Genomic DNA, 21,186 nt, shown 5'->3' with positions numbered 1-21,186 from the left:
AGCATCTCTGGGTGATGATTCGGGTCGAGCACAACAGTTTTGTAAACACTGCACTTAATCGATAACATAATATACAAAGGATCAGAACCCTTCTTCAGACTCAACCCGAAACGTCACTCAGTCATGTTCTCCAGGTGGTCTGCCTGATCTGCTGAGTTACACCTCCACTTTCTGTCTTTCATATGTAAAGCAGCATCTGTAGTTCCTTGTGTTCAAGAAGGAACTGCAGATGCTGGAAGATCGAAGGTACACAAAAATGCTGGAGAAACTCAACAGGTGCAGCAGCATCTATGGAGCGAAGGAAATAGGCGACGTTTCGGGCCGAAACCCTTCTTCAGACTTCTGTAGTTCCTTGTTTGTGCGGATTCCAGCAGAGTAATTTGACCTTTATACTTAGATGTCTCAATAATTGGTTAAATATCAGATTGTATGACGGGCACGATTGCTATGTTGTCAGCATTATGCACCTGTTAAGATGCAATCCGTCCCTTTTGTACAGTTCCCCCTTACCCCAAAACAGATCCCAGTGATCTAAGAATCTAAATCCCTGCCCCGTGCACCAGTTCCTCAGCCACACGTTCAGGTCCCGTATCTCCCTGTTCCTGCTCTCGCCAGCACGAGGAACTGGAAGCAAACCGGAGATAACAACCCTGGAGGTCCTGCTTTTCAGCATTTTTCCGAGCTCTCTAAAGTCACGCTGCAGAATATTCATCCCCTTCTTTCCGACATCGTTTGTGCCGACATGCACTACCACTTCCGGATGTTCACCTTCGCCCTTGAGGATTTTCTGCACTCTGTCCGTGACATCCTGGATCCTGGCACCAGGAAGGCAGCACACCATCCTCGCATCCCGTCTGTTGCCACAGAAACCCCTGTCCGTACCTCTCACAATGGAGTCTCCTACTACAATGGCGTTGCCTGCCTTAGGCCTATTTGGTTTTGGCTCAACAGCCCTATTCGCATCACAAGCCAGTCCGCCGCCCAGTGTAAACACCTCTTCTGTCCCGACAGCTTCTAAGTGGGAGAACCTGTTCACAAGAAGTACAACCCCCGGGGACGTTGGCATTCCATGCTTCCCTCCTGTTCTCACTGTCTCCCACCTTCTCGCTTCCAGTACCTTAGGTGTAACTCCAGTACCTTAGGTTCAAGTTCAAGTTCAAGTTCAAGTTAGTTTATTGTCATGTGTCCCTGTATAGGACAATGAAATTCTTGCTTTGCTTAAGCACACAGAAAATAGTAGGCATTTACTACAAAACAGATAAATGTGTCCATATACCATGATATAAATATATACACACATGAATAAATAAACTGATAGTGCAAATAACAGAAAGTGGTTGGTAATAATCAGAGTTTTGTCCGAGCCAGGTTTAATAGCCTGATGGCTGAGGGGAAGTAACTATTCCTGAACCTGGTTGTTGCAGTCTTCAGGCTCCTGTACCTTCTACCTGAAGGTAGCAGGGAGATGAGTGTGTGGCCAGGATGGTGTGGGTCTTTCATGATACTGCCAGCCTTTTTGAGGCAGCGACTGCGATAGATCCCCTCGATGGAAGGAAGGTCAGAGCCGATGATGGACTGGGCAGTGTTTACTACTTTTTGTAGTCTTTTCCTTTCCAGGGCGCTCAAATTGCCGAACCAAGCCACGATGCAACCGGTCAGCATGCTCTCGACTGTGCACCTGTAGAAGTTAGAGAGAGTCTTCCTTGACAATCCGACTCTCCGTAATCTTCTCAGGAAGTAGAGGCGCTGATGTGCTTTTTTGATGATTGCATTAGTGTTCTCGGACCAGGAAAGATCTTCAGAGATGTGCACGCCCAGGAATTTGAAGCTCTTGACCCTTTCAACCATCGACCCGTTGATATAAATGGGGCTGTGGGTCCCCCTCCTACTCCTTCCAAAGTCCACAATCAGTTCCTTGGTTTTGCTGGTGTTGAGGGCCAGGTTATTGCGCTGGCACCATATGGACAGTTGCTCGATCTCTCTTCTGTACTCTGACTCATCCCCATCAGTGATACGCCCCACAATAGTGGTGTCGTCAGCGAACTTGATGATGGAGTTCGCACTGTGGTTCGCTACGCAGTCATGGGTATAGAGTGAGTACAGCAGGGGGCTGAGCACGCAGCCTTGAGGTGCTCCCGTGCTGATTGTTATTGAGGCTGACACATTTCCACCAATACGAACAGACTGTGGTCTGTGGACGAGGAAGTCGAGGATCCAGTTGCAGAGGGATGCGCAGAGACCCAGTTCTGCGAGTTTGGTAACCAGTTTGGAGGGGATGATTGTGTTAAATGCCGAGCTGTAATCAATGAATAACAGCCTGACATATGAGTTTTTGTTGTCCAAGTGGTCCAGTGCGGAGTGGAGGGCCAGCGAGATCGCATCCACCGTTGATCTGTTGTGGCGGTACGCGAACTGCAGTGGGTCCAGGTTTTTGTCAATGTAGGAGTTGATTTGCTCCATGATCAACCTCTCAAAGCACTTCATCACCACCGGCGTTAGTGCCACTGGTCGATAGTCATTGAGGCATGTCACCTTACTCTTCTTGGGCACCGGTATAATTGATGCCCTTTTAAAGCAGGTGGGGACCTCAGACCTCAGAAGTGAGAGATTGAAAATGTCCGTAAAAACTCCCGCCAGTTGTTCCGCACAGGTTTTTAGAACACGGCCGGGTATACCATCAGGACCAGGTGCTTTTCGGGGGTTCACCCCTCTGAAGGATTTCCTGACATCGGCCTCTGTGACTGAGACTGAAATGCCATCGCAGCGAATGGGGGATCGGGAAGGCACATCAGTATTCTCCCTGTCAAAGCGTGCGTAAAATGCATTGAGCTCGTCAGGGAGTGATGTTACACCGGCATTCGAGCTGCCTCCTGGTTTTGCCTTGTAGGAGGTGATTGCATTCAGACCCTGCCACAGCTGCCGAACATCTGTCTCGTCCTCCAGTTTGGAGCAGAAGTCCCTTTTGGCCTTTCTGATGGCCTTACCAAGGTCGTATCTGGTCTTCATGTAGGCCACTGTATCATCGGAGGTGAATGCCCTGTGTCTGGACTTCAGGAGAGTGCGGATCTCAAAGTTCATCCAAGGTTTCTGATTGGGAAACACTCGGAAGGTTTTTGTAGGGATGCAGTCCTCCACACATTTCTTTATGAAGTCTGTAACGACTGTGGCGTATTCGTTCAAGTCCGTTGACCTTTGATCTTTGATCTTTATACTTTATACTTTATACTTTATACTTTATACTTTATACTTTATACTTTATACTTTATACTTTATACTTTATACTTTATACTTTATACTTTGATCTTTATACTTAGATGTCTCAATAATTGGTTAAATATCAGATTGTGAATATCAGAATGCATTTCGTTGTCTCTGTACTGTACACTGACAATGACAATTAAAATTGAATCTGAATCTGAATTGTATGACGGGCACGATTGCTATGTTGTCAGCATTATGTAAATATGGGTGGTGCTCACTGATTGCGAAATCACGCAAAATTGTTAACACTGCAGTCAAGTGGTGCGGAACTCCAGGTAGTACAGCAACTAAAACAATCTACACGTTAATGACACTTCTATTATGTTCTTTTTGGACCAAGAACGAATTATAACAACTTTAAGTTCTTATTTTCTGCACCGGTGTCCGTTTTGCTTGAATTGTTCTGCTTAAAAGGTATATTTTCTGCAGCTACAGTATCGTATTCAAGGGAAACTCAAGGTAGGATTGCTTATTTTTTTATCGCCATAACATTGAATGTAATGGGGAATTTAAAAAATATATAGACTGCCTTATAAAATATTTTGATCTAATGAAAGCCCAAATTAAAGCAGCAAACTTGCTAGAAATATTTACATTTTTAATGGACTAGATAAAGTTTTGAAGAAATGTGGAAATAAAGTTGTGTTTTTCTCTAAAACAGAGAAGTGGTGAAATTAGTTTATCTTGGCTAACTAATAGGCAAATGTTTAGTTTTGCAAACATTTGCAAAACAAATTAGTCATGAAGCGCACTCCAAGATAAAGGCAGGCTCAAACAAAGTTGTGGATGTAGCTCAGACCATCACGCAAAACAGCCTCCCTTCCATTGACTCCATCTACACTGCACGTTGCCTCAGCAAGGCCACTAACATAATGAAGGACCAGTCTTAACCCGGTCACTCCCTCTTCTCCCCTCTCTCATCAAGCAAGGGGTACACAATTGTGAAAAGACATAACTCCAGATTCAGCATCAGATTCGTCCCAGCTGTTATCAGGTAATTGAACCATCCTATCATCAACCAGAGAGCAATCATGACCTACCATTACCTCATTGAAGACCTTCAGACTATCTTTCATGAGACTTTACTGGACTTTATCTTGCACTAAATGTTATTCCCTTTATCTTGTATCTGTACACGTTGGACGGCTTGATCATAGTCATGTATAATATTTTGCTGACTGGACAGCACGCAACATAAAAGCTTTTTGCTACACCTCGGTACACGTGACACTCATAAACTAAGCTAAACTAAAGTAAACCACTCTACCACAAGTACAATCAAGGCATACACAAGTACAACAGGTATACAACAATGATACACAAGTACATCATTGTAACATGAAAAATAGCAGTGTTGTAACATTAGCTATCCAGTTCTCCACTGATCCTGACTGACCCACTGAGTTACACTAGTACTTCCGGTCTTTCCTTTGTAAACCTCCTCTGGACCCTCTCCAGAGCCAGCAAACCCTTCCTCAGATATGGTGCCCAAAATTGCTCACAATATTCCAAGTGTGGACTGATCAGTGCCCTATAGAGCATCAGCATCACATCCCTGTTTTTGTATTTTAGCCCTCTTGAAATAAATGCTAGCATTGCATTTGCCCTCCTTACTACCGATTTGACTTGCAGATTAACTTTTTGGGAATCGTGCACCAGCACTTCCAAGTCCCTTTGCACCTATTTCTGGATTCTCTGCCTATTTAGAAAATAGTCTCGGCCTTTATTCCTACTGTAATTCCGGTCCTAAACTTACCCCCCCCCCCCCCCCTTAGTCTGGTTCAGTCAAACACCGAATAATTGCTCTCGCACCACAGTGAGTCGCAAAATGCATACACTCCACAACCCAAACTGCAAGAGGATCTGGCATACAAGTCTGCCCTGCCGGAGTGACCCATAATCATGATATGTCCTCTTCAGGAGCATTCTACCTGCAACTGAATTATTTCCTGGATGGTTGGCATTGGCTTTTCCGGGGGAGACTTGTTACATGAACTTTTTATCTGCCTCATCATTTTTGCACCACCACCTTGCGTTCCCGGGATACCTCCTTTATTGCTTGGTCAGCACAATGTCTATCGGGGTCTGGCCCTTTGTGTGAGCGGTACACTCCATTACGGAAATTTGCCTAGGTAGCAGCTGAGCATGTAATAAATCAGTCACCAATTGCTTATGAGATATTTGAGTTCCTGCCGAGGTTAGAAATCCTCTATTCCTCTACAGCTGTCCAAAGTCATGTACTACTCCGAATGCATATCTAGAATCTGTATATATGTTTACTTTCAGATCTCTTCCAAGAATACATGCTCTGATTAAATCAAACAGCTCAGCCTGTTGGGCTGAAAAGGGTGACTCAAAAGCAGCTGCCTCTACACTGTTCCCATCCTGATCCATAATAGCGTACACAGAAAGTCTCTTTCCCTGGGGCCCAATGGATGCACTTCCGTCCACGTATAGTGTCATAACAGGGTCTACTATAGGAGCGTCCTTTAGATCTTCCCTTACAGATGATTCTCCTTGGATTCTGACGGTTCTTCTGGAGGTGAAATGAAGAAAGATGCCGGATTAATAGTTGTACAGTGTCTGAATTGGAGTTTTGCATAAACACACTGCAATAAAATATAAGCATTCGACAACAGTACAACTAAAGTAAATCACACTATTTTAAATTACACTAGATCACGCTATATTAATATACAGTCACAATTCAAACCACGATTACAACAGCAGCATTAATCACACAATCGCTATACATGTGCACAACCTTTTATCCGAAAGCCTTGGGACCAGACACTTCTCGGATTTCGGAATTTTTCGGATTTCCGAATGGAAGATTTTTAGCGTGGATTAGGTAGGTAGCGCGGGCGGCTTGAAAAGTCTGGAGCGGCTGCCTCCTCCCCGGAGACCGGGGAATCATTGTAAATCATTGCTTAAATGTTAGTCAGTTAGTTTGGAGGGATTTTATGTGGTGGTGGAGGGGTGAAGGGGGAAACTTTAATTCTTAGTCCCCTACATCGCGGAGCTGGGGCTGCGGGCGTCCGGCCGCGGGCGGCGCCGGTTGGAGCTCCGACCCCGGCAACTCTACCCCTGGCTGCGCGGCGCTCCAAATCCAGTGCCGCCCGCGGCCAGACGCCCGCAGCCACAGCTCCACGATGTTGGGAGTCGGCGGCGTCGCAGTGCTGGGATACCAGCGGGGAGCGGGCAATGCCTTACCGGGTCGCCGTGCGGTAAGCTCCGGAGCGCTGTGGCCGCCGACACACAACATCGCGGAGCTGGGGCTGCGGGCGTCCGGCCGCGGGCCACGCTGGATTTGGAGCGCCGCGCAGCCAGGGGTAGAGTTGCCGGGGTTGGAGCTACAACCGGTGCCGCCCGCGGCCGGACGCCCGCAGCCCCAGCTCCGCGATGTTGGGAGTCGGCGGCCACAGCGCTCCGGAGCTTACTGCATGGCGACCCGGTAAGGCATTGCCCGCTTCCCACCTCTCCGACCAGGTAGGGGACTAAGAATTAAAGTTTCCCCCTTCACCCCCCCCCCTTCACTTTCGATGGGTATGATGTTCCCATACCGAAGAAATTCCTTGACGAAAACAAGTTAGCAGCTCAAACTCTTCCACTAATACTCTTGCATTGGTGAAGATGGACCCATGCATTCCTTCCTTCTACCTTAACAGCAGTTGGGCTCATCAGGAGAACCTGGTAAGGTCTCTCCCATCGAGCCTCCAAACCTACCCACTCCCTCCACAACTCCCCCGCCCACACACACCCTTTCCCCCACACACCTATCCCCCACACACCCCCCACCCACCCACACTCCTCCTCCCACAACCGCCCCCCCGCCCACACACCCTTCCCCCCACAAACCCCTCGTGCACACACCCCCGCCCACATCCCCCCTCTTCCACAACCCCCCCTCCCACAACCCCCGCCCACACCCCTGCCCCCCTCAATCCCCCCCCCCCTGCCCGCACACCCATCCTCCCAACAACCCCTCCCACCGCCCACATACCCACCCCTTCACAACCACCTCCCACCCACTCCGCCAGCCCACACACCCCACACACCCCCACTCCCACACCCACCCCGCCCACACATCTCCCTCTCCCCCACAACCCATCCCTGCCCACACACACCCCCTTCATCCACATGCCCCCTGCCCCCAGTGTTCAATCGCCTGATTTTGTTTGGGGGAAAAGAACTGCTCCTGAACCTGGACATTGCAGTTTTCAGACTCCTATACCTTCTTTCCGAAGGTAGGAGTGAAATGAGAGCGTGGCCAGGGTGATGATGCTCCCTGTCACTTGGAGACACTAATTCCTATAGATCCCTTCAATAGTGGGGAGGTCAGTACATGTGATGGACCAGGCAGTATTCACCACTTTTCGTAAACCCCTTCGTTCCTGGGTGTTTGAGTTGCCAAACCAGTCTGTGGTGCAAATTATTTAACTGTCGAACCTTTTTCCCAGGATCAAAATATCGAATACTAGAGAGCATAGCTTTAAAGTGAGTGGGGCAACGTTTAAAAGAGATATGTGGGGTGTTTATTACATGGAGGGTGATGAATGCCTGAAATGCGCTGCTGTGGGCAGTGATTGAATCCAGATACGTTAGTGGCATTCAAAAGACCAATTAACCTACAAACATGCATTTCTTGTGGGAGGAAACTGGAGCACCTTGCAGGAACCTGCACGGTTACAGGGAGAACATACAAACTCTGCAGAGACAGTAACCTGATGTGAGGATTGAACCCTGGTCTCTAGTGCTATGAGGCAACAGATCTGCCAGCTTTGGCACTGTACCATAAGTTCATTAGTGATAGCAACAGAATTAGGCCATTCGGCCCATCAAGTCTACTGCGCCATTCAATTATGGCTAATCTATCTCTCCCTTCTAACCCCATTCTCCTTCCTTCTCCCCATAACCCCTGATACCCATACCACCAAATTATTTTAATTTAACTTCCTCAGCTGCCATCAAATTCAAATTCTGATCAATCACTACTGCAGTCTTATGGAAGAGTTTAAATATTGTTTTATTTGTTTATGCAAATTTGTTTATTTGAATTTGATTCTCAACATGTTTTAATTTTATATCACGTTCCTTTTTCAGCATGCAGCTCAAGACATATTGCCTGATTTTCATGATAATTGTGTTGGAAGCATTTTTCATAAGTTTGATCTTGAGACCTGGCATTATCAAGTCAAGGATTTTGTTTACGGATGGGAAAAAAAACACTACCCCTGTTGATTTACACTTAAAACTGAAACCATTGAATAAATTAAAATTTCTCTCTCCATATGGAAGTGACTGGTAAGTCCTTTTAACATATAACTAGACCAAGTGGGACCCGTTGGGCCCCATCCCCCAATGCGGGGAGGGGGGGTGTGCGGCTTCACATGGGAGGGTTGGTCCCCGAACGCGGCGTCAGCGCTCACCCCGGAGACAGGCGCAACCGGAGCCAATCACCCCATCGCACATTCCCCCAACGTAACCCATTCGCCCAACGCAATGTTCTACCACACACCCATAGTCGCCAACTGCGCAGGCACGGCTCATTTCCCCTCATCCCCCATTTCCCCTCATCCCTCTCCCACCTCTTCACCATCCCACATCTCTCCCCACACCTCCTCTCCTCCTCCAATCCCTCCTTCACCTCTCCCTCCCTCTCCTTTCCCCTACCCTCAGTCACTCCCTACCCTCAGTCACCCCCCTTCCACCCTCCATAACCCTTCTCCCCTCCCTACCTCCTGACCCGTTGGGCCCCATTTCCCCAACGCAATATTCCACCACTCACCCGTTTCCCCAACGCAATTAATTTTTCCCACTTGGGTTGGGGGGAGGGGGGGGGTAGTCAGAGCTTCCCAGGGCCAATGAATGGACTCGACATTTGGGTCGGCGTCGGCGCCTCCTTGAGAAAATCAATCCCTCCCGGTGGGGGGGGGAGGGGGGGCAAAAATCTTACTTCCCTTGAAGCTACTGTTCCCATTGTCTCTGTATTCATAGCAAAAGGATTTGAGTATAGGAGCAGGGAGGTTCTACTGCAGTTGTACAGGGTCTTGGTGAGACCACACCTGGAGTATTGCGTACAGTTTTGGTCTCCTAATCTGAGGAAAGACATTCTTGCCATAGAGAGAGTACAGAGAAGGTTCACCAGACTGATTCCTGGGATGGCAGGACTTTCATATGAAGAAAGACTGGATAGACTCGGCTTGTACTTGCTAGAATTTAGAAGATTGAGAGGGGATCTTATAGAAACTTATAAAATTCTTAAGGGGTTGGACAGGCTAGATGCAGGAAGATTGTTCCCGATGTTGGGGAAGTCCAGAACAAGGGGTCACAGTTTAAGGATAATTGGCTATATTTAAGAGGGAGTTAGATGTGGCCCTTGTGGCTAAAGGTATCAGGGGGTATGGAGAAAAGGCAGGTACCAGATACTGAGTTGGATGATCAGCCATGATCATATTGAATGGCGGTGCAGGCTCAAAGGGCCGAATGGCCTACTCCTGCACCTATTTTCTATGTTTCTAAATCGGAGGAGCAGCACCTGGGTAGTTTACCGCCTGGGTAGTTTACACCCCAGCGGTATGAACATTGACTTCTCCAATTTCAGATAGTTCTTGCGTTCTCCCTCCTTCCCAGTTCTCCCGCAGCCTAATGTCTCCACCTCTTCCTTTCTTTTCCCCCCCACATCAGTCTGAAGAAGGATCTCGACCTGAAACGTCACTTATTTCTTCGCTCCATAGATGCTGCCTCACCCGCTGAGTTTCTCCAGCATTTTTGTCTACCTTCGATTTTTCCAGCATCTGCAGTTCTTTCTTAAAGATCCCATCGTGGTGTCTTTTTCGGTTTTCGGAATCTTCACAGCAGCTTGTGTAAATCAGATCCGATTGTGATTGGACGACTGTGAGATGCCATTGTGGCATCATCACCGGAAGCTACAAGAAAAGTCTCCCACTCACAGGCAGTTATTATTTGCAAAGTTGGCTTTTTCTTTACTTTAAATATCAATAACTTGTGAAATATAACATCAAATGTGAAGAAACTTGATACTAACGACCAAGGGAAAAAGCTGTGTAAGATTCAGCAAAAACTTTCGCACAATTGTGTACCGTTTTGGCATAGTTCCTTGATCAGGCAGACAGACAGACAGACAGACAGACAGACAGACAGACAGACAGACAGACAGACAGACAGACAGACAGACAGACAGACAGACAGACAAACAAGATGAGACTTTTAATAGTATACTAGACCAACTGGGACCCGTTGCATCCGTGTCACATGGGAGGCCTGGTCCCCCAATGCAACCCATTCCCCAACGCAATATTGCACCACTAATCTGTAGCCCCCACAGGATGCATGGTCGCCCAACTCAACCCAATGCCGAATGTAAGATTCCAGCACTCCCCTACCTCCCCAGCACTAGACTTTAAAAATAAAATTCCAATTGCACTTCCCCAATTGCAATACCAATTGACCCTCCCCTTCCTGTCCTGCCAGGAGCTGTGATGGCAACATTGTTGCAAATGTTGGATGGCGGGCTGTGATACCCCATTCATGTGAAAAGTTGGTCGAAGCACAGAGTGTTCGTGTATTGCAACTTTGCATCGAAGTTTAATGGAAGCTGGCAGGGAGTATTTTAACAGTAAAAATCTTGTCAATGTTGGCTTTTTTAAACCTTAAAATACCAATAACTTTTGAAATATAACATAGAAACATAGAAAATAGGTGCAGGAATAGGCCATTCGGCCCTTCGAGCCTGCACCGCCATTCAATATGATCATGGCTGATCATCCAACTCAGTATCCTGTACCTGCCTTCTCTCCATACCCCCTGATCCCTTAAAGCGGCCTTTTCACGGGGCGACTTGACGCAAGAGTTAACCGGAGTTTAACATCGTGGGAACCTCGTGCGATAACTGTACGGCATTCGTGGACCACCGTGGACCACCGTAGCGCTAACGGCAGGTCATCGTGTAACTTGGTCACTCGGGAGAAAATTCAAGAAAGTTTGAATTTCTCCAAGATTGACTTGTATACTTGTGGTTGAGTATTGCAACATTATATGAACGTAGTGGCCAGTGCGATATCCGTAATAACTCTTGCGGGTACCGTGGGAACTCCTGCGAATGGTGAACCCGGAAGCTGGACAGAGGGGACAGAAGGTGAGTAAAAATTATCTTCTGTGGGATTGAATTAAAAAAATAAATAAAAATAAAGATTTGCATCCGCATATGGACATCAACTTATTCATGAGTTATGTTAATGAGATTCAAGAAAATAACTATAATCTTTAAAAGGGACTTTAAAAGGGACTTTACTGAAAGGTTACGCATTTTTATGGTCCGTGAGAAATTTTTCACATGTACTTCTTTGAGAGATACAGGTCGGAGTCCTCGGGTCCAGGGGTCCGGAACGGTACCAATCAATGTTGTACAGAGACCCGTGTAAGGAATGAACTGCACATGCTGGTTTAAACCGAAGACAGACACAAAAAGCTGGAGTAACTCAGCGAGTCAAGCAGCATCTCTGGAGAAAAAAAGCTGATGTTTCGGGACGAGACACATCTTCAGACTCAATTCCGATTAGGCTGTCTGAAGAAGGGCTCCGATTCGAATCGTCACCTATTCTTTTTCTCCAGAGATGCTGCCTGACCCGCTGACTTACTCCAGCTTTTTATGTTTTTCTTCCCAGATCTGACTTACCTGCTGAGTTACACCAACATTTTGTGTCCTTCTGTGCGTATTAACCAGCATTAACCAGCGTCTGCAGTTCCTTTAGACATTACCTAACTTCAGATTTTAGAGATATAGCGCGTGGGAACTCCTGCGAACGGTAAACCCGGAAGCTGGACAGAGGGGACAGAAGGTGAGTAAAAATATCGACAAGGGAACATGTGTCCTTCGAGGACGTCCCACCTAATTGTCATTGTTGGATAATCTTTTTAACAGGAACACTTGCAGAGATGGCTCCCAGAAAATCTCAAAGAAAGGGGGTAAAGCGTGTCAGAGATGTTTTTGCCATGTTGCGCTATTCAGTTTCTATATTGTTTCAGTTTCTATATCTATATTGTTGCTCTATTCAGTTTCCCAGGGGGTCGGGACGGGACTGGAGTTGGGAGGGAAAGGTGGGGGAGTCGAGGGAGAGGAGGGGGAGACAGATGGGGGTGTCTTCATTTACTGGCGGCGGGTGTCTGTCACTGAAACAGGCAGGTGAGATTTCACATCCACCTTGTGTGTGCCTCTCTCTCTCTCTCCCTCCCTCTTACACAGGCTGAGAGACTCTGCCTCTGTGAGTGTACGTCTCTTTCTCCCCCTCTCCCACACACAGTAAGACCGAGGTACTGTGCTCAGTCCATCTGTGTCTCCCACATACACAGTAAAATATGTCTCCAAATGAGCCTTCAACCAAGGGAGGATATATATAGTGTGTGAAAAAAAAAGTTACATCATTTGTGTCACGTGTAGTTCACGATGTTCATTCAAGATTTAACGCGAACGCTCGGGAAACGGACAAGTCACTCGCACAAATAACAGAAATGCCGAGTACCGTGGGAACTCTTTATCTACCCCCGTTATATCGTGTGAGACTCGTGCTGGACCACGACCTCTTCACTCTGGTGACATCTTGCGTCAACTCGCCCCGTGAAAAGGCCCCATTAGCCACACGGGCCACATCTAACTCCCTCTTAAATATAGCCAATGAACTGGCCTAATAAAATATAAAACATATAAAACATAAAATGTGAAGGAAACTTATTAGATCGATGACGGGGAAAAGTTGAGAGAAGACAATAACAGACACTCTCACACACACACACACACACACACACACACACACACACACACACACACACACACACACACACACACACACACTCTCACACTCTCACACTCTCACACACACACACACACACACACACACACACACACACACACACACACACACACACACACACACACATAAACAAGAAGACAGACAGACAGACAGACAGACAGACAGACAGACAGACAGACAGACAGACAGACAGACAGACAGACAGACAGACAGACAGACAGACTGACTGACTTTAGTCTCCTCTATAATAGTGGGCTTGAGTTTCTTCTCCCTGCCTGCTTTGTGTAGATCAGGGGCACCAAGAAATTGGTAGGAGCAACCATGGGGTGGCACAGCCGCACAGATGCTGGAGACTAGGGTTCGATCCTGACATCTGGTGCTGTCTGTGTGGAGTTTGCATGTTCTCCCTATAACCGCGTGGGTTTTGTCTGGGTGCTCTGGTTTCTCCTACATCCCAAGCGTACAGGTTTATAGGTTAATTGGCCTCTGTAAATAGTTGGTAGTGGGGTTGAAAATGTGGAATAACCTAGAAGTAGTGCAAAGGCATGATGGATGGTCAGCATGGACTCAGTGGGCCAAAGGGCTTGTTTCCATGCTGTATCTTTCAACCATTGAAAAACCTAGCCCGTGAGAACAATTCAGTGGAAGGAATCAGCCTTCATCACAGTTCCCACTGTTGGAAGGCTGGAAGACCATGTGCATCCATTGCAGTTTCAGAGAAAGGTTAGTTTTGTAGCCATACTTCACGTTGCTATATGCTCACCTCTGAGGTTGCAGTTTAGGAAGGGAAAATATCTTCCGGCAGCACTGAATTTAACTCTCTTGGTTGTTGGCAAGAATCTACAAACCTCTATTACGTTCCCTGAATAGATTTCCATGTTTGCCTCCCCCCATAATGAATCCCATGAAATCCCTAGGCAGGGCTGGAGGAGAGGAGAGGAGATGTAATGTTGAAACTAGGAACTGCAGGTGCTGATTGACATAAAGTGCAAGAGTAACTCAGCAGGTCAGCAGCAGTTCAGAACACGGGTCAGAGTGTCCTGACCTGAAAAGTCACCTATCCATATTTTCCAGAGATGCTGCCTGACCCGTTAAGTCATTCCAGCACTTTGCGACTTTAATGTGCAATTTGACTTGTCTTTGGAGCATTTAAGAACCATTTATTCAGGCATAGGATGGAGGGATATAGACCATGTGCAGGTTGATGGGATTAAATTGATATCAAGGTTGGTACCTAGGTCAGGCTTTGTATTGCAAAAGGCCTGTGTTGTACTGTGGTACTATTCCACATTCAATCTCCTTTTCTCCCCTTTGTGCTTGGATATTTTTCCAAGCACATAAAAAGAGTTTTCAGTCTACATACCATGAATTCTGGTATAGGAACATTTTACCTATGGCTTATTTCCTTTAGTAAACTTAGAAGTAAAATGCTTGTTGGCTTTTGGTCTGCCATGTATGTGAAGAGTGTGTAGGAAGGAACTGCAGATGCTGGATAGACACAAAGGAATGGGTGAAGTTTCCCATTCCTTCTCTTCAGAGATGCTGCCTGAACCACTGAGTTACTCCAGCATTTTGTGTCTATAAATGTGTAGCAATGATTGGATTTCTCACAAAATTCCATTTCAGGATCTGTATTCAGGTTGTGGCTATATTGAAATTTCTTTCTTTGACTTTGAGTGTTTGTACAATGAACTTGTAGATCAATTTTCAACTTTTTTTGTTTCTGTAGGACATTCGGCAGAAATGCCTGCAGCTGTAGAATTTTGAATCCAGGCATGTTTACATATGATAAATTTTACGCTGGGAACGATAATTTGGCAATCATAAACCGAAGAGGATTACAATATGAACAATATAAAAAAAGGTAAGTAAATTATAGGTGGCACTATAAACAGTGTGGATTATCTATGCATTGAAGGGTTTTGCATACTTTTAAAAAATGACATGAATTTATATCAGATCATTTTTGGTGTCAGGATTTTCCAAAGCACATTTATAGACAAACAAGTAGGACCCATTGTGTCCTGTCCCCCAACGCGGGTTGGGCGTGGTGGGGGGGGGCGCAACGTCACAGGGGAGGGCTGGTCCCCAAATGCAATAGTCCACCACTCACCCATAGGTCCCAATACTCACCACTCCCTAGAGAGGGAGGCGGATAGAGAGGGAGGGGGTAGAGAGGGAGGGGGGTATAGAGGGAGGGGGTAGCGTGGGAGGGCGGGGCGGGTGAGAGGGAGGGGGTAGAGAGGTAGGGGGAGGGGGTAGAGATGGAGAGGGGGTTAGAGAGGGAGAGGGAGGGGAGTAGAGAGGGAGGGAGAGGGGGTAGAGAGAGGGAGGGGCAGAGAGGGAAGGGGTAGAGACCCTACCCCATTTCCCTCCTCCTCCTCCCCTCCCATTCCTTGCCCCAGGTCGTAGAGCAGCGCCAGGGCCTGGACAGCTTGAGAGCCCATTGTGATTGGTGCACTGTGAGAGGCATTGTGACACCATCATTGGATGCTCCCTGAGAAAGTGGTTTTGGCTTTCTTTGAAATTTTAAATCATGAATAACATTGGAAATATAGGTTGGAATGCGACGGGAAGATATTTATTGTTTTGACGGGAAAATGTGAGTAGAAGTTCAAGTTCAAGTTCAAGTGAGTTTATTGTCATGTGTCCCTGTATAGGACAATGACATTCTTGCTTTGCTTAAGCACACAGAAAATAGTATGCATTTACTACAATATAGAATATGTGAAAATGGGAAAGCTGTGCCCTAGCGTTTGGAAGAAGATAGGAAAAAGCAGAGCAGAGAGGCACATTGTCGGCACAAACAAAGAGTTTTAGTAATATAGATAATTACCTCCAGTAGAATCATTGGTCTACTGTGAGCTATAATGTAGGAATCAATCTGAACGCAGCAAGATCCCAATAACAGCAATGAAATAATGATCAGATCGTCTTTTTTAGGCACTGTTGCATGGGGGATAAATATTGCCAAGGATACTTTCTTGTGGAAGAACAAATGGGAGTCACAGTGGCACAACGGGTAGAACCACTGCCGCAAACCTGTCAGAAACCCGGATTTGCTCCTATCTTTGAGTGCTGTGTGGTCTATGTGGAGTTTGGACGTTCTTCCTGTTACCACATCGGTTTCCCCTGCATGCTCTGGTCTCCTTCCACATCCCAAAGACGTGGATTTGTGAGTTAATTGGCCTCTGTAAAACAAAGAGTGCCCCTAGAATGTAGGGAGTGGATGAGAAAGTTGAATAACGTTAGAATGCTGGTCGGCGTGCACTCGGTGTACCAAAGAGCCTGTTCCATGCTATATCTCTAAACTCTGACAAACTAATCTGAGACACCAGATGTTGGCTTATTTCCTCTCCAAAGCCACATCCGTAAAAGTGCAAGATACATGATACTTTGCCTAGCTGTTCAGTCTCTTATCAGTGGAACAGAGAGCAGATGTGTTGGCATTGTGGTGAGTGGAGAAGTGGATAAACAAACTGGCCTTTGGTGTCAGGGGCTGAAGGGATGGTAACCTAGTGATCGTGTGTTGAGTTTGTTCATTTTCACTATGGTCACGTGACTTTCCTCTTTTCTCTCGCGTCCCAAAGGTATGCATCTTGGTTGCTTAAATGGCCACTGTAAGTTGCCCCTGGTGTGCAAGTGGGGTCGCATTTGTGGGAAGCAATGAGAATATAGGGAAAATAAATGTGATGAGGATGAATGGGTGTTTAAACCTCAGTGTGATCTCAGTGAGCCATAGGGCCTGTTTCATGTTTGTGAATCCTCAGCCATCACCCGAACAACTTATTCAATCATTTATCTCCTTGTTGCTACCAGCATCTTTCTCTGTATGCATTAGCTGCTAAGTCAGCCTGAGTCAGTATTAACTATACTTCATCAGTAGATCATTGACTGTGAAGTGTTTTGGTATGGTTCTTATTCTTTTAACCATTTGGAAAGTAAGTTGCTGAACGAGAGCTTACTTCTACCATTATAATCATTAACAATTATTTAAATCTAATTTTTGTTTTTAATTGCCCAATAATTGTGATTTATTAGGGATGCAGAATTTACTAGAATTGCCATCCGTTGTGTTCTTAGATATCCATCAGCCCGGAACAATCAACCGGAAACTGAAGATCACATATGTAGGCAGATTTCAGAGGTGTAAAAGCAATAGGCTGAATTGCACAGATGGTCAGCAGAGATTCTGTAGAGAAAGCCGTGTTCTAACCATACCCACATACTCAGGCACAGAAACATGCACTGTAGTCCAGATGCTCACACATCTGACCTCCCGCTCGTTCCCTAAACTCATTGCTGAGTCCTTGAGTGATTCATAACATAGACATAGAAACATAGAAAATAGGTGCAGGAGTAGGCCATTCGGCCCTTCAAGCCTGCACCGCCATTCAATATGATCATGGCTGATCATCCAACTCAGTATCCCGTACCTGCCTTCTCTCCATACCCCCTGATCCCTTTAGCCACAAGGGCCACATCTAACTCCCTCTTAAATATAGCCAATGAACTGTCCTCAACTACCTTCTGTGGCAGAGAGTTCCAGAGATTCACCACTCTCTGTCTATTCTAAGCTGACTGGTGGAATATACATATAATATTTATCATATATGTATATAATTTATCATACACATATGATAAATATTGGGTCCCTTGAAGACCAGAAAGGTAACTTGTGTCAGCCAGTATTTAACATAGACACACGGTTCTCAAGAAACAATTTGCACATGTCTTAATGATGGAGGGATGCATAAGAGATTTTGTTGTTAAGGAAGAAGAGTATAAAAAATAAAATGTGAGCAGAATAGAAAGAAAGAAAATATTAAGAAAAGAAGCAGAAATACAAGTTGATGAATTCACCATGCTCAGATAAAATGTTCCGCAGAGTGTTAGGAGATGTGGGGGGGGGGGGGGGGGGGGGGGTGGTGGAGGTGGTGGGGGGGGGGGGGGGGGGAGGAGGATGTGGGGGGGAAGGAGGGGGTGGTGGAAACTACATCAATTAAACTATAGCAAAATGCTGGAGGAACTTGGCAAGCCAGGCTGCATCTGTGGAGGGAATGGACAGATGACATTTTGGGTCGACGTCTTTCATCACACCTGAAACGTCATCACTCCATTCCCTAAACAAATGCTGACTGTCCCGAAGGTGTTGGAGTACCTTCAATACTTTATGTTTTGTTCAAGTTCCTTGTGTCTACATTTAGTTAGTTAGTTTAGCTTATTGTCACATGTACCAAGGTTCAGTGAAAAGCTTTTGTGGCATGCTAACCAGTCAGCAGAAAGACTATACATGATTACTATCACGCCATCCACAGTGTACAGATACATGATAAAGGGAATAATGTTTAGTGCAAGATAGTCTGAAGATCTCCAATGAGGGACATAGTAGCTCAGAACCGTTGATAGGATGGTTCAGTTGCCTGATGACAGCTGGAAAGAAACTGTCCCTGAATCTGGAGGTGAGTGTTTTCACACTTCTGTACATCTTTCCTTATCGGAGATGGAGGAAGAGGGATTGAATGGAGTGTCAATGGAAGGGAGGTTGGTTTGTGTGACGTTCTGGGCTGTGTCCTCAATTCTCTGCACCTCATATTTGCTTGGGGTAGTTTACACCCCAGCGGTATGCACATTGGCTTCTCTAATTTCAGGTAGCCCTTGCTTTCTCCCTCCTTCCCCTTCCATTCCCAGCTCTCCCACAGCCGACTGTCTCCGCCTCTTCCTTTCTTTTTCATGTCACCCCCCTTGCCACACTTGTCGTTTTAATTAAGTTCAAGACCATGGCCATAAAGTTGCTGCCTAAAAGTGTCAGAGACCCGGAATTGATCCTGAATATGGGTGCTCTCTGTATGGAGTTTGCTCCTTTTCCCTTTGATCACATGGGTTTTCTCCGTGTGCTCTTGTTTCCTTCCACATTCCAAAGGTGTGCAGGAACCTATTTCAGACCCAACCCAAAACGTAATATTTTCCTTTTGTCCAGAGATCCTGTCTGACCTGTTGAGTTACTCTAGCTTTTTGTGTCTATCTTCAGTTTAAACCAGCATCTGCAGTTCCTTCCTACACACAAAATACTATACGATAGAACTTTATTAATCCCAGGAGGGAAATTGTGTGTGTGTGTGGGTATATATATTATACACACACACATATATATTTATATAGTTATATATTCATATATAAATATACACTGTTTTGTTTTCTCGTTTATAACATTGTTTACAGAGTACTATGTTTACATATTCTGTTGTGCTGCCGCAAGTTAGGATTTCATTGTTCTAACTGGGACTTGAGAGAATAAAACACTCTTGACTCTTGATTTACTCCGCTAATGTGTGGGAAAGAACTAGTGTACGGGTGATCGGTGGTCGGCGTGGACTCGGTGGGCTGAAGGGCCTGTTTCCACGCTGTATCTTTAAATTAAACTAAAGACACTAAAACCAGAGGGAGTCTAAAGAAGGGTCTCTAGGCAAGGCAAGGCAACTTTATTTATATAGCACATTTCATACACGAGGCAGACTCAAAGTGCTTCACATAAAAACATGTCATACAATAAATGAAATAATAAAATGAAATAAAATAGAAGAACTAAAAGAAAAGAAAAGCAAAATTAAAAATGCATTATAAAAAGTGCAAAAGTTAAAAGTGCAATGTAGTTAAGATTTAGCTGAAAGATTTCAGTCTTGTTTTAAAAGTGGTCAAAGTTGAGGCAAGTCTTAAATCTTCAGGAAGTTTATTCCAGCTATTTGTTGCATAGTAACTAAATCCTGCTTTCCCATGTTTTGTATTTACTCTGGGGATCACTAGCAGATTGGTTTCAGAAGATCTTAGCGGTCTAGAAGGCTTATATAGTGGAAGCATGTCAATGATATACTTTGGCCCTAAACCATGTAGTGATTTATAGGTGAGCAGCAGGATTTTAAAATCAATTCTCTGACATACAGGGAGCCAATGTAAGGATTTAAGAATTGGTGTAATGTGTTCAAATTTTTTGGTCTTTGTTAGAACTCTAGCAACAGCGTTCTGAACAAGCTGTAGCTGCCTGACAGTTTTTTTTGGAAGACCTGCAAGGAGACCGTTACAATAATCTAGCCTACTAGTAATAAAGGCATGTACAAGTTTTTCTAAGTCTTGAGCTGACATGAGTCCTCTTAATCTTGCTATGTTTTTGAGGTGATAGTAGGCCGATTTTGTTACTGATTTGATGTGACTGTCGAAATTTAAATCTGAATCCATAATGACCCCAAGATTTCTGGCTTTGTTTGAAGTTTTCAGGGACAGAGAGTGAAGGTGTTGGGTTACTTTAAGCCTTTCTTTTTTAGCACCAAAAACAATTATCTCCGTTTTGTCCTTATTTAGTTGGAGAAAATTTTGGCACATCCAGTCTTTGACTTGCTCAATGCACTGGCACAACAGATCTATGGGGCGATAGTCATTTGGTGATAGCGCTACATAGATTTGAGTGTCATCGGCATAGCAGTGGTGGTCAATATTATTATTTCGCATGATTTGCCCTAGTGGGAGCATGTAGATGTTGAATAAAGAGGGCCCTAAGATCGAACCTTGCGGGACTCCACACGTCACGTTGGTTGGTTCTGATACAAAGTCGCCAATGGAAACAAAATAGTTCCTATCTTGTAAATATGACCTGAACCAACTTAAGACTGTGCCTGAGAGCCCCACCCATTTTTCCAACCTGTCCAAAAGTATTGAGTGATCAACAGTGTTGAATGCAGCACTGAGGTCTAATAGCATTAATATTGAAACTTTGCCAGAGCCTGTGTTAAGACGGATGTCGTTTACAACTTTAATAAGGGCGGTCTCGGTGCTATGAAGAGGTCGAAATCCTGACTGGAAGTTGTCGTAGCAGCCAGTTGAAGCCAGGAAGTGATTAAGTTGCTGGAGGACAACTTTCTCAATGATTTTACTTATGAAAGATAGGTTTGATATTGGTCTATAGTTGTTAATAATAGAGGCATCTAGGCTCCGCTTTTTTAAAAGAGGTTTAATAACTGCAGTTTTCAAGGCATTTGGGAAATTGCCTGATTGAAGAGAGCTGTTAACTATTTGCAGTATGTCTATTGCTAGGCAGTCAAAA

General features: G+C 45.4%; 1 protein-coding gene across 1 annotated transcript in view; it reads left to right on the top strand.

Annotated features, from left to right (window-relative positions):
• Window positions 1-3,493: 3,493 nt before the first annotated feature.
• The window catches only part of LOC116981746 (beta-1,4 N-acetylgalactosaminyltransferase 2-like), a 39,671-nt gene continuing 21,978 nt past the window's right edge, over window positions 3,494-21,186 (top strand). The window contains exons 1-3 of the mRNA XM_033034797.1: window positions 3,494-3,720; window positions 8,365-8,565; window positions 14,821-14,955. Coding sequence (XP_032890688.1) covers window positions 8,366-8,565; window positions 14,821-14,955 — 335 coding nt within the window. The 5' untranslated portion in view covers window positions 3,494-3,720; window position 8,365. The remainder of the gene's footprint in view (window positions 3,721-8,364; window positions 8,566-14,820; window positions 14,956-21,186) is intronic.

Source organism: Amblyraja radiata, chromosome 16, assembly GCF_010909765.2.
Source record: "Amblyraja radiata isolate CabotCenter1 chromosome 16, sAmbRad1.1.pri, whole genome shotgun sequence".
Taxonomy (NCBI): Eukaryota; Metazoa; Chordata; class Chondrichthyes; order Rajiformes; family Rajidae; genus Amblyraja; species Amblyraja radiata.
The sequence above is the reverse complement of the archived record's forward strand: the minus strand, read 5'-3'. Positions and strand labels throughout refer to the sequence as shown.